This window comes from Vombatus ursinus, unplaced genomic scaffold (assembly GCF_900497805.2).
Source record: "Vombatus ursinus unplaced genomic scaffold, bare-nosed wombat genome assembly UNPS02014768.1, whole genome shotgun sequence".
Lineage (NCBI taxonomy): Eukaryota > Metazoa > Chordata > Mammalia > Diprotodontia > Vombatidae > Vombatus > Vombatus ursinus.
In genome coordinates, this window is record NW_020954546.1 from 11,278,331 (window position 1) to 11,291,029 (window position 12,699).

The 12,699-nt window shown below is 49.0% G+C and overlaps 1 protein-coding gene across 2 annotated transcripts in view; it reads left to right on the plus strand.

Annotated features, from left to right (window-relative positions):
- The window catches only part of SH2B2 (SH2B adaptor protein 2), a 36,415-nt gene that overhangs the window by 13,445 nt on the left and 10,271 nt on the right, over positions 1-12,699 (plus strand). Inside the window, exons 3-6 of one of the 2 annotated variants that reach the window (XM_027862115.1) lie at positions 7,119-7,210; positions 11,061-11,155; positions 11,267-11,440; positions 12,503-12,699. In XM_027862115.1, coding sequence (XP_027717916.1) covers positions 7,119-7,210; positions 11,061-11,155; positions 11,267-11,440; positions 12,503-12,699 — 558 coding nt within the window. The remainder of the gene's footprint in view (positions 1-7,118; positions 7,211-11,060; positions 11,156-11,266; positions 11,441-12,502) is intronic. The other variant, XM_027862117.1, reaches the window with a different exon arrangement.

Here is a 12,699-nt window from a genome sequence, read left to right on the forward strand (position 1 = left end):
CAGATGTTCATTCTACACAGACCTGTGGGCTTAGTTGTATCTTTCCTCTTAGGTACTTTGGCCTTTCCACTTAGGACAAGGACCCTGTGTTTTACAGAGACATTGAATGAAAACTTGTTGATCAGCTAAGGACCCCCGAATTACCATCTCTAGGAAGACCTCAAATGCCGTGGCTGACAATCACAAAGTCATAAAATCTGAGGAGCTGGAAGAAACCTCAGACGCCCTAACCTCAACCTGACCCATACCGACATCTTGAATCCTGTTTTCAGCTGGTTGTCCAGCCTCTCCCTGAAGACATCCAGTGACGGAGAACTCACTACTCATTTGTTATTCCCAGTGGTGTCTCATTCTATTTTTGTTATTGTTGGTGTTTTTCAGTTGTTTCAGTCATTCCCAACTCTCTGTAACCCCATCTGGGCTTTTCTTAGCAGAGATACTGGGGTGGTTTGTCATTTCCTTCTCAAGCTTATTTGACAGATGAGGAAACTGAGGCAGGCAGAGTTAAGTGACTTGCCTAGGGTCACACAGCTAGTAAGTGTTGAGGTCAGATTTGAACTCAGGAAGGTGAGTCTTTTTGAAAACTGATTGCATTCCAGCCTTTTTCTTCTCTAAGCTAAACATCTCCAATTCCTTCAGCCGACGCTTCCTTGTAACATGAATTTTTCTAGTCACTCCATGATCTTAGTTACATGACCCTCTTCTGGACATCTTTCAGTTTGTCTACGTCCTTCTTAAAATGTGGTGCCCAGTACTGGATATGGTATTCCCCCACCCTCCCAATATGGTCTGGAGAGATAGAGAATGACAGGATTTCCTTCGTCTTGGACACTTAGCATGCCTTATTAGAGCTTCCAATCAAATTAGTTCTTTTTGGCCATCATGGCCCACTATACCATGTTCTAGACCGCTCTGGAGACCCACCTCCCACACCTTGGGTTTTAACTTTCTTTGCTTGTCTCCCCTACTCACTGTGCTCGTTGATTTCTGCAATCGATTTTTGGAAGCCAAGTTTAGGACTTTGCCATTCTGTAGGGATCAGTGGCCTATCTGAAGACCTTTTTGGTTCCTGAGTTATCTCACCCAACCTCTCAAAAGTCCCCAAGATAATACTTATGTATATGAGGTAAAGTAACTGCAGCTGTCTCGGCTGGTCAAGATACCAAGATAAAGTAACAGCCTGATGATTTAAGAGTGGAAAAGATCAATCCCCAGGGGGCTCATTCAGCACCCCCTCATTGCCCACCCCTCTGCTTGTGTGCTGTGATCTGCTCAGCAATTTCCTTGCTGATGCTGTAACCTTAGTCAGGCCAGCCCCTGTCCTCATCCCACCATTCTGGGGCAGCGAGCAGCAGAGCTCAATTCTTCCCACCAACTCCTCCCACTTTAGAGAAGATGGAAACATAGGAAAGAGGAAATGTGCTCTGCCTGGGGCAGCAGCCCGCTGGCCAACAGCAGCATTCAATTAGAGAACTAGACGATGATGATGATGATGATGATGACGATGACGATGATGGTGATGATGATGATGATGGTGATGATGGTGATGATGGAGATGGCGATGATGATGATGATGACAATGATGATGATGATGATGATGGTGATGATGGTGATGATGATGGTGATGATGATGGTGATGGTGATGGTGATGATGATGATGTTGATGACAATGATGATGATAATGATAATGATAGCAGCTAACATGTATGTAGTACCTACAATGTGCCAGGCACTGTGCCAAGTGCTTTACAATTATTATCTCAATTGATCCTCACAACCACCCTGAGAGGTATGTGCTATTATTATCCCCATTTTCAGATAAGGAAACTGAGGCAATCAGAGGTTAAGTGACTTACCCAGGGCCACCCAGATTTAAACTCAGTTCTTCCCGGCCAGCCTATATGCACTTTATCCACTGCACCACCTAGCTGCCCCAAGAACAGAGGGAACTGGGGCAGAGTATGTGTGGTGAGGAGAAGAGGCTGCACCGCACCTGAAGGAAAGGGGACTGGCATCTAGCTGGGGCCAGTTACTGAGACCAGTGAAAAGTGAATTCTTTTGTTTTTTTAAACAATTTTTTTCTTGTTTATTTTTAGGCATTTGGGGTTAAGTGACTTGCCCAGGGTCACACAGCTAGTGAATGCCAAGTGTTTGGTCTGAGGCTGGATTTGAACTCAGGTTGTCCTGACTTCAGGGCCGGTGCTCTATCCACTGTGCCACCTAGCTTCTTTTATGTGGGAAGAAGCTGAGACACTAGATCATCTGACTCAGAATCTGGTGGGTTTTTTCCTCCTATATCACACGTGGCCTGCAGCATTAGGTATCCACCTTCTAACACTGTCTTGAAAAACAGGACAACAGTGACCCGTCTCCAGTCCCATGATGCTTTCCCTTTTTGCCATGGGTCAACACAAGACAGCAATTCTTTCCTTCTGCCTACTAAGTGTGGCCCTTACCTTCCTGTTAAGAACAGAATTTCCAAAGCTATTATTTGAGGCTGGAAGGCCCTAAGGCCAAGCCATGGTCAGCATGGGACAACTGGACTTCCTTCCTCAGTGGCAGCAGCTTTTACCTCTAAGATGGAATTCATTGATGAGCTCCCCAGGAAGGGGCAGCAGCCTCTTAAGCCATCTCCCTTCCCACATAGTTTTCCCCATTATGTGAATTAGTTATAGTCACCAAAAATGCATTTCTTCTCTCTTGAGCCAGCTTCCTCTTCAAAACTTTGGTCAGTAGGATTGTACATGCCCTGTTTATGAACTTGTGGAAATCTGCTCTTCTAAAGTTTAAGGTCCACATAAGACTGTGACCGACGTCCTCTTCCTTTCTGTCACAGGTTCCAAAATGGCGTGGCCTCTCTCTCCCAGGGTTCCCACTGTCCCTGGCCAGGGATGGGAATGCGCCAGGGAAGCCATTCTCTCCTACCCTCAAGTGAGGGTGTTTTAGAACGACCCCTCTTCTGAGCTGTAGGGAAACAGGTACATCGTGGTGCTGGGAACTGGTCCAGCCATTCTGGAAAATAATCATGAAATTCTATCCCAAAAGCTATTAAACTCCAAATAGCCGTTGACTCAGTGGAACCCTACTAGAGGACCCATGTGAACAAAATTATCCTTAGCAGCTCTTTTTTGTGGTGACAAAGACTTCAAAACCAGGAGGGTGAATGTGATAGAATACTATTGTGCTGAGGGAGATGTTGAAGGGGATGGTTTTAGAGAAACCTGGGAAAATTTGTATGAGCTGATGTCGAGGGAAGGGAACAGAACCAGGGGAAAAGTTTATACAGTGATAACAGCATTGCAAAGACAAACAACTTTGAAAGATGTAGGATCTTTGATCAGTATAATGACCAACCACGTCCTCCAAGCGACTAACAATGAAACCTGCTGTCCACTCCCTGATGGGCAGGTGATGAGCTCAGTGCACATTGAGACTTTTTTCCCCCTTTGGGCTGTGGCCAATGTGGGAATTTGTTTTGCTTGAGTATACAAGTTTGTAACAGGGGTTTGGTTTGGTTTTTTTGCTTTCTCAATTGGGAGTGGGAGGGAGAGAAGACAGTTTAAAAAGAAATAATTATTTTTTTTTAAATTTCCTTCCTCTCCCAAGAAGACCCTTGGAGCATTGAACTGAATATTGGGGCCTGGAGGAAGGATGTAGAGGCTCAGTCCTGTCTCTGATGACTGGCTACCTCTTCAGCTCCAACTATACTCAATGTTCACCCTGAGAGACAGTATAGCAGTAGATAGTGGAAGTCAGGAAGACCAGAGTTCAAATCCTATCTTTGACACACTAGCTGTATAATCATGGGTGAGTTCCTTAATCTCTCTGAGCCTCAGTTTCCTCATCTGTAAAATGGGAGGATTGGACTAAGGAACCCGTGGGGTCCCTTCAGGATTTGGATCCATGATCCCATCACCTTTCTTTGGGCCATTTCTAGGCTGGGGCCCCAAGGCACACCTCCATACTCTGCCTCTGTGGCCTGCCATAGAGTCATAATACCATAGATTCGGAGCTGGAAGGAATCACAGAAGTCATCGAATCTAACCCCCTCGTTTTATTAATGAGGAAACAGAGGCTGGAGAGGTTACAGGGTTACACAGCTCGCAAATATGTGAGGCAGGATTTGAACCCAGGTCTTCATGACTCTAGTTCAGCCCTCCATCCGGTACACCACAGGTGTCAGACACTCAGCCCATGAGCCACGTGTAGTCCACGAAACTTCAGAGTGCTGCCCAAACCAGATTAAACTCTAATGGGAAGATATTTAACAAAATAAATGAAAATACAATAAAACATAGGTAGTATTCATATTTGGCTTTCTAAGTTAACTCCCGGCCCTCGGATCCTAAACTCCAGCTTACTGTCCCCCACTTCTACTTGAATCTGACACTACACCTGCCTGTCTCCCTTCTCTGGCCCCAACAGTAGTCCAGGGGACGTGCAGCCGTAGGCCATGCCAACTCAAGAGTGAGCAGTGACTTGTGAGAAACTGGGTGTGGCTGGGACATCCCCATTCCATGTCAAGCCAAACCTCCCCTAGAGGAGAGCGTGCAACCCTGATGTGTGCTAATGCCTAACCTCTGTCAATCCTGTATTTATATTATATGCATCTCGTTATTTGTATGTTATCTACTCCATCAGAATGTGAGATCTTTGCCAGCAGGGACTGTCTTTTGCCTTTCTTTGTATCCCTAGGGCTTAGCACATAGTAGGTACTTGCTAAATACTTGCTGACTGATTGACTCAGAGTTCTTCAGTGTGACTCAGAAAATTAGAGGGACTTCTCCAATGTCACAAAGTGAAGGAATAGCATGGCTAACGGTGACTAGCGGTCTTCGTCACCACAGCAGGGTTTGACCCAGTTGGCATTGCTGATGTTCTCATGGGTTCCCTCTTTGTGCTCATTTCCGGCTTGCTCTGCTGGAGAAAACCACGGAGAGCCCCCAAGTTTCTCTTCCTCTCTTGCTTGTCTGCTCTCCCAGGAGAGCCAGCCAGGATGGTGGTGATGGGGCAGTGTGCGGTGGGGGACAGGGAGTCGAATGTGCTGTTTATGAACCCACAAAGCCTCTGATATGCAAATGTTCCCTTTGCAGGTCACCAGAGTGTGGGAACCTCCCAAGCTTTAGCCAGCCCTGAGCCCCCTCCTCCCCCAGAAGTGGGGCAAGGAAGAGGAGGAGAAAGGCAGCAGCTCAACCTTTAAAAGAGTTAAAAAAAAAAAAAGGCACTAGGAAAAGGGGGAAGGGCCTTCTTGGAGGCTGGTGACTGCTGCCTCTTATGGCCTATCTGCCCCCTTTCCCAGGCTTCCCATTGAATCCTCTTGTCTTTGCTGTTTCTCAGCTGTCCCTGGACAGGCTGGAGTTGCCACGGTGATGGGGCTTCCTGTTGAATGGGCAGGCCCCCTGCCATCCTGGCTGCTGTCCTTCCTCCTCCTCCTCCCCCTCCTCCCTGGATAAAGGGCTGTTTGGGAATGGGCAGACCTCCGATTTCCCTGCTCTCTTCCAGGCGGCATGCTCCCCCAGCTGTTCCCTTCCCAGGGCTCAGCCATGGAGCAAGACACCCGTTCGGTAGTAAGGGCAAAGGCTTCAGGACCAGCTTAGATTATCGGAGCCAGAACTAAAGCATTGTTCCTGAGCCAGACAGATGCCAAACTGTGGCTTCAGACTGTGCTGGAGAAGCACCCGAAAAAAGGGGGCCCCCCATGAAGTGGGAAGGAGAGGAAGCGTTTACGTGGAGGTGCCCAAGGATGTCATCTGGCGGCTTCCTCGGCTAACTATTTCTTGTTGCTAATTAGGTGCTAAGCTCAATTGTTTCTAGGCAGCAGAAGGACTACGCGTACTGTCAGCACCCTCTAAATTTTCCGCACCCTGAGACACGACCTTGGTCGCCTGCCCTAGTTACAGCTTAGCACCCTAGTACCCAGTTAGAGACGTTCATGATTAAGGCCTTTCCCCCTGTGTGTCATCTCCAGAGCCAACGAAGCTGGAATTGTGAAGCCGTGCGAGGTTCGTCTTAGGGAAACAGCCAGGTTTTCCCTCCAGAGCCCCCCTCCTCACTCCTCACTTTGGGCAGCCTACAGTCAGCCCAGACGACTTAGGTCCCTTCTTTTCTCAAAACAGACTTGTCCTGATCCTTCCCAAGACTTGCCAAGCACCCCTGGGTGCCTCCGAGGTAACAGTCACCTTTTCTTAGATACTCAGTATCTTCTAAAGATGCTGGAGGGATTCTCAGAGTTGTCCTGGGGCACCGAGGCAGTCTGATGATGAGGAGACTTACGAGTGTGTCTGGGGGTGGGGGGAGCCTTTTGCTGGTGGTGCAGGAGAAAGTGTTAGACTCTGAGTCAAGAGGACTTGAGTTCAAATCCAGCCTCAAACACTTATTTGGCTGCGTGACCCTGGTCAAGTCTTATAATCTCTCTACACTGGCTTCCCCGTCTGTGAAGTGGGGATAATTACAGCTCCTCTTTTCCAGAGTTGTTGTGAGATAATATAACGTAAAGTGCTTTGCAAACCTTTAAGTACAATGTTAGCTATTATTATTACTAAGTTCTGCCTGAGGATAACTCTAGTCTAGAATCTTAGCTGGTCCTAGTTGGCCAATTACTTCATTAAACCACAGATTTCAGAGCTGGAGGGGACCCCCAGGGCCATCTAGACCATTCCATCCCAGTAATTTGTAGGAATCAAAGGACACTGATCAAGGTCAAGGAGCCGGCTTCAACCTCCCCTTCCAGGGATGGGTTGTTCTTTCTGGCCATTTTTCTCACCCTTGCCCCTTGTGACTCTGTGTTGGGGCGGGAGGAGAAAGAGGGGACCATGATGTTCTGACAGTTAGATAGGTTGACTAGGATGCTGGGCCTGGAGTCAGGAAGATCTGAGGTCAAATCCAGACTCAGGCACTTAATAGCTGTGTGACCCTGGGCAAGTCACTTAACCTCGGTTTGCTTCAGTTTCCTCACAAAATCTGTAAAAATGGAGGTGATAATAGCCCTTACCTCCCAGAGTTGTGAAAATCACATATAATATTTGTAAAGTCTTTCTCACAGTGTCTAGCATATAGTAAGCACTTTATAAATGTTAGTTGTTGTTATTCATTCACCTTCTTTCCCCCATTGGGCTTAGGTAGAGAATGGAGCCGAGTACATCCTGGAAACCATTGACTCCCTGCAGAAACACTCATGGGTGGCCGACATCCAGGACTGCACAGACCCCGGGTAAGCAGCAGGGGGCTGGAGATGAATAGAGACAGAAGGGCGTCCCATTTGGATGGCGCAAAAGGAAAGAGGCCATGAGTCAGTAGGACAGCCTTGAGACAGATGGGTAGGACCTGTTGTACTCGATCCCACTCCCGGTTAGAACGCCCTACTTCTCATTTCCCGCTCAAGTTCATGGGCCTCAGTGAATTTCACATTTCCTGTGTTGTTGGAACCCCAGTTGCATAATGTTGGGCTGGTCTGGGCAGGACCCCACCCTGACACGCTCACACTTTCCTTCCCTTTCAGATTTGGGGCAGACGTCCCTTGCTCCCGCAGGCTGGGCTCTTTGGGGGCAAAGCAATCTGAGTTGTGTCAGTAATGGAAAACTCACTCCTTCCCTTTTTCTTGTCCACCGCATCCCAGAGCTAACAATTCTCTTATAACCCAGCCTCTGGAACAGACTCAACCTCGACTCTCTCACAGCTCCCTTTGCCCACTATGAGTCAGATGAGAGGGAGGGGTCTCTGGGGGTGAGCTCATTGGGGAGTAAGACCCTTCTATATCTTACATGGTACTTTAGGTGCCCAAAAAATGCTTGCTGAGTCAATGAATAGAAATAGTGTTATTCTTTTTAAGTAGCCCTCTGATTTTTGACAAGTCACTTCTCTGGGCCTCAGTTTCCTCCTTTGTAAAATGAGAAGAGATTGGACTAAATGACCTCAAAGATCTCTTCCAGCTATAGATCTGTGATCTCATGGCTTTGTCCCAATATTTGACTAAATATTAGATGTAAAGAAAGTGGCATGAGTGTTCCACTGGGGAGAGGTCATTGACAACTTGAATGCTTGGGCAAGTCTGCATCAAAGGGGCTGCCCGAGACTGAACTTTAGAGAGGGTGGGAGGTAAAAAGGGAGAGGGAGACCCATGCCAGGCCGAGTAAATGTCACGAGCAATTTAAGGCTTCCAAAGTGCTTTCCATCAGTTTTCTCCCTTGATCTCACAGCCGTGTGGAACAACAGGTGCTATAATCTCTGTTTTACAGATGAGAAAACTGAGGCTGAGAGAATGTGGGGGAATTCTTCAGGGTCATGCTGCCATTTAGTGTCCAGCACTCTCTCTCTCTGTCTTTCCTGCGACACAAGAATGTCTAGAGCTGAACTGGATTGAGTCTGAGACCCGTACACAACATCCACTTGGAGAAATCCAGCCATTAGTGGGTGGTGTGAGACTGGAGCTCAGGAAAGAGATTCTGAAACACACTTAGAGAGATGAGAGAGTGTAATATCTCATAGGGTCACAGATTTGAAGGTTGGAACAAACCTCAGAGGTCACTGAGTCTAGCGCTCTCATTTTACAGGTGAGGAAACTGAGGCAGAGTGACCCTTGTTTCACATGGTTTGCCCAGAGACACACAACTAGTAAATGTCTGAGGTAGAAACTGAACCCACATCTTCTTGGTGTCGGTCCACTATTCTGTCCACCGTTGCTGCCTCTCTGAGTGGGAGGCAGAAGAGCTGAGTTGGAGCCCTCCCTGACTCTGCCATTTTGCCGCCCAATGAGTATGGGTAAGTCATTTAAGCCTCAGTGTCCTCACCAGTCTACTTTCCACCAGACCTCCCCCTCCAATGGGGTAGGAGGAAAGGCAGCAACCACAGAGGGTGACCCAGAGCAATAAGTCAACAAGAGTTTATGAAACATCTCCAGTGTGCTCAGACACTGTGCTAAGGGCAAGGGATACACAGAAAGACAAAAACGTGTTCCCTTCCCTCAAAGAACTCCCATTTTAATGGGAGAGACAACATGTGAGTGGCCCTGCATTCAAGATATACACGTAGTCCATGGAAGGTAATCTTAGAGGGAAGACATTAGGCCCTAGGGAGGCAGGGAGAGGCCTCATACAGAAGGGAGGAGTTGAACGGGATCTCAACGGAAGCCAGGAAGGAGAGCATTCTGGGCCTGAGGGGAAAGCCAGTGCAAAGGTGCAAAGGTGGGAAATGGGCGTCTCAAATAGTACATGGACTGGTGTAGCTGGTCAGAGAGAAGATAGAAGGGAGTAAGGTACAAAAGACTGGAAAGGTGGGAAGCCCCCAGGTTGGGAAGGGATTTCAGTGACAAGTAGAGCATTTTCTACAGGTGTCCCACATATCTCAGGGCAGATTTAAGCTGGTAAGACTTAAAAGCACACTAAGACTTTTGGGACACCTTTTGGGATCTGGGAGGTAATAGGGAGTCACTGGAGTTGGAGTGTTTGGGTGAGGGTGACATGATTAAACCTAAAAGCCACTTTGGTAGCCGAGATGAAGATGGATTGAAGGGGGAGGAGAAGACTATGGCCACAGTCTGGGCGAGAGATGGCGAGGGCCCAGGCTCTGTGAGGTGCTCTGTGGCTGTGTGAGTAGAGAGAAGGGGGCATAGAATATATGTATATAAGGGATGGTCTAAAGGCAGAAACAAGATTTGACACCAGCTGGACTGTTTGGGATGAGAGAGAGAGAGGGGAGCTGAGGGACCTGCCAGGTTACAAGCCTGAGGGACCGCAGGCTGCTGAGAAAGTTCAGAAGAGAGAGGAGTTTGGGGGGGGGGGCTATGTCACCAGTTCTGTTTGGGACATGTTGGGTTTGAGATGTTCGCAGGACATCCCGGTTAACGTGTCCGATGGAGGGGCAGCTAGGTGGCGCAACGGAGACAGCACCGGCCCTGAAGTCAGGAGGACCTGAGTTCAAATACGGCCTCAGACTGAACACTTGACCCTTACTAGCTGTGTGACCCTGGGCAAGTCACTTAATCCCAATTGCCTAAAAAAATAAAATAAAATAAAAATAAAGTGTTCGATGGGCCATCAGTGGTGTGGGACTGGAGTTTAGGAGAGAGACTAAGGCTGGCATAGAAATCAAAGAGGAGGTTGTATAGAGATGATAAATGAATCCAAGGAAGCTAAAGCAGACACCAGGTGAGATGGTATGGAGGGAGAAGAGGAGAGGGCCCATGGCAGAGCGTTGAAGGATGCCCACAGTTAGAGGGTGTGGCAGGTAGGAGGAGAACCTGGAGAGAGTGACAGTAGGAAACCCGGAGAGGAAGGAGGGCTCCACAACACACACACACACACACACACACACACACACACACACACGGCAATTAGCTCCCCAGAACAGTGTGATACACATAGCACGGAAGAAGGACCTTGGGCAAATCACTTGACTTCTTGGGCCTCAGTTTCCATGACTGTAAAATTAGAAGATAAGAAGATGACCTCTGTGGTCTCCTCCAGCTCCAAATCTAAGCTCCTATAATCTCTCTGAGCCTCCGTTTCCTCATCTGTAAAATGAAGGAATGGCACCAGAGGCCCTCAGAGATCCCTTCTAGTTTTAAATCTGTGATTCTGTGGTTGGAGAGTGGGCGGCTAGGGGGCACCATAGTGCACAGAGCGCCAGGCCTGGAGTCGGGAAGACTCATCTTTCTGAGTTCAAAGCTGGCCTCCGACACTTACTAGCTGTGCGACACTGGGCAACTCACTTCACCCTGTTGGCCTCAGTTTCCTCATCTGTCAAATGAGCTGGAGAAGGAAAGGGCAAACGCCGCTAGTATTTCTGCCGAGAAAACCACAAATGGGGTCATGGAGAGTTGGGCACAACTGAAAACAGCTCAACAACAACAACGTTATTGGAGAAGGAATTCCAAGTGGGAGGGGCGGCTTAAGCAAAGGTGTGGAAGAAGGAATGATAGTGGAAGTGGGACTCTTCCACCCAAGTCCACGTCGTGTTCCTACTCTGCTGCAGCAGAGCGTGCCATAGGAAGTGGCCTCTTGTGTGAGCTATGGGGCAGGGTGGGCTAGGAGCACACATCTAGAATCTCTGCTCTTCCTTTGCAGAGACAGTGGGGACGACATTGAGCTTTCCTCCTGTGCCCAGGGCGGCTGCCTCCCAGGCCGGGTATCTTCTTGCAGCTGTGAATTCCTCACTGAGGGTACGTGAAGGGGCAGCCCCTCGGGGGCCTTTGGGAGCTGGCTCACTGAGGAAGGTGGTAGGCTCCACACGTGATCCCAAGCTCACCTGCCAATCTCTGTCTTCCCGTTAGCAGATGTCCCCCGGCCCCCGGAGAGGTGCTCTGCGGCCCCAGAGCCATCGCTGGGTGCAGTGGTCACAGCCCCTCACGGCAGGGCCAGGGACTCCGCAGGGGAGCACCTGACCCACGTCCCTCTAGAGAACTTCCTTCAGACCCTGGAGTCTGCCGCCAGCACCAGCCACACAGGTACCTGCTGCGCCTTCTTGGCATTGCTGAAGGTTAATGACCTCTTTTTTTCTCTCCAAGCCTGTGGCTATCAGTGTGGACTAGGCCCTCATCACTTCCCACGGGGACTCCTCTTTGAGGGAGAGGACAGACAAGACCTGTGCTTTGATCTTCACAGGCAGCTACTGGTGAAGTCATTGCTTCAGCCTGTGCTGGTGGCACCTGCCTGACCACCCGGAGCTTTCTTTATAGCAGGACTCTTAATTGTTTTGGTGTTGTGGGCCCCTTTGGTGGCCTGGTGAAGCCCTCAGAGCCCTTCTGTGGAGTCCTCCATTCAGAAATTAAGGAAATAGTAGCTGAAGGAAATTCTCGGTTTTAATTCAAGGTCCCTGAAAATCAGGATGTCCTTTTTCCCATAAAATCATCCGTGGACCATTGTTGCAGGTCCCTGGTAATTATTCCTACATTGTCCCTTTCAGAATGTCCTTCCCCTGCCCTCACTAGCCATCTTCAGTAGATAAAGTCCAAATTATGTAGACCTGGCCTTCAGGGCCCTCCGGCTTCTAACCCCAGCCTTCCTTTCCAGGCTCTTCTCCCACTAATCACTGTGTTCCATTGGACTGGTCTCCTCACAGTCCCCCTACATTTTTCAGACCAGCTCTAGGACTTCATGGCTGTAGGGAGCTTGCCAAGACAGATCAGTACCCGCCATCTCCCAGAGTCACCTGGGGCCTGGAAATGTCAGGTGATTTACCCAGGGCCTCACAGCCAGGAACTCACCTTCACTCTCTCCACTATGCCTCTTAAGCCCCCTCCATGCACCATTTTGGTCCTCACATCCAGGACTTTTATGATACTTCTTCATCGCCTTGAATATCCCGAATGCTGCCAAGTTCCTTTTTTCTCCTCCCCCCCAACCTGATTTCCTCATCTACACGCTCACCTCCGTGTCTGTGGCATATCAGTCCCACCTCATCCCACCTGGGCCAGTCAAGCTAGAGCCCTTCCTCAGGAGCCTGGCAAGAGCTTAAGTCCATGATGCTTCTTCCCCCCACTCATGGTACCATATCTCTCTCTCTCCAGGGGAGGAATGCAGCCAGGTGGATCTGGAGATTGTCCTTTCAGACTATCCCTGGTTCCACGGGACTCTGTCCAGGATCAAGGCAGCCCAGCTGGTCCTGGCAGGAGGAGCCAGGAACCACGGCCTCTTTGTCATCCGTCAGAGTGAAACCCGGCCAGGGGAGTATGTACTGACCTTCAACTTCCAGGGCAAGGCCAAG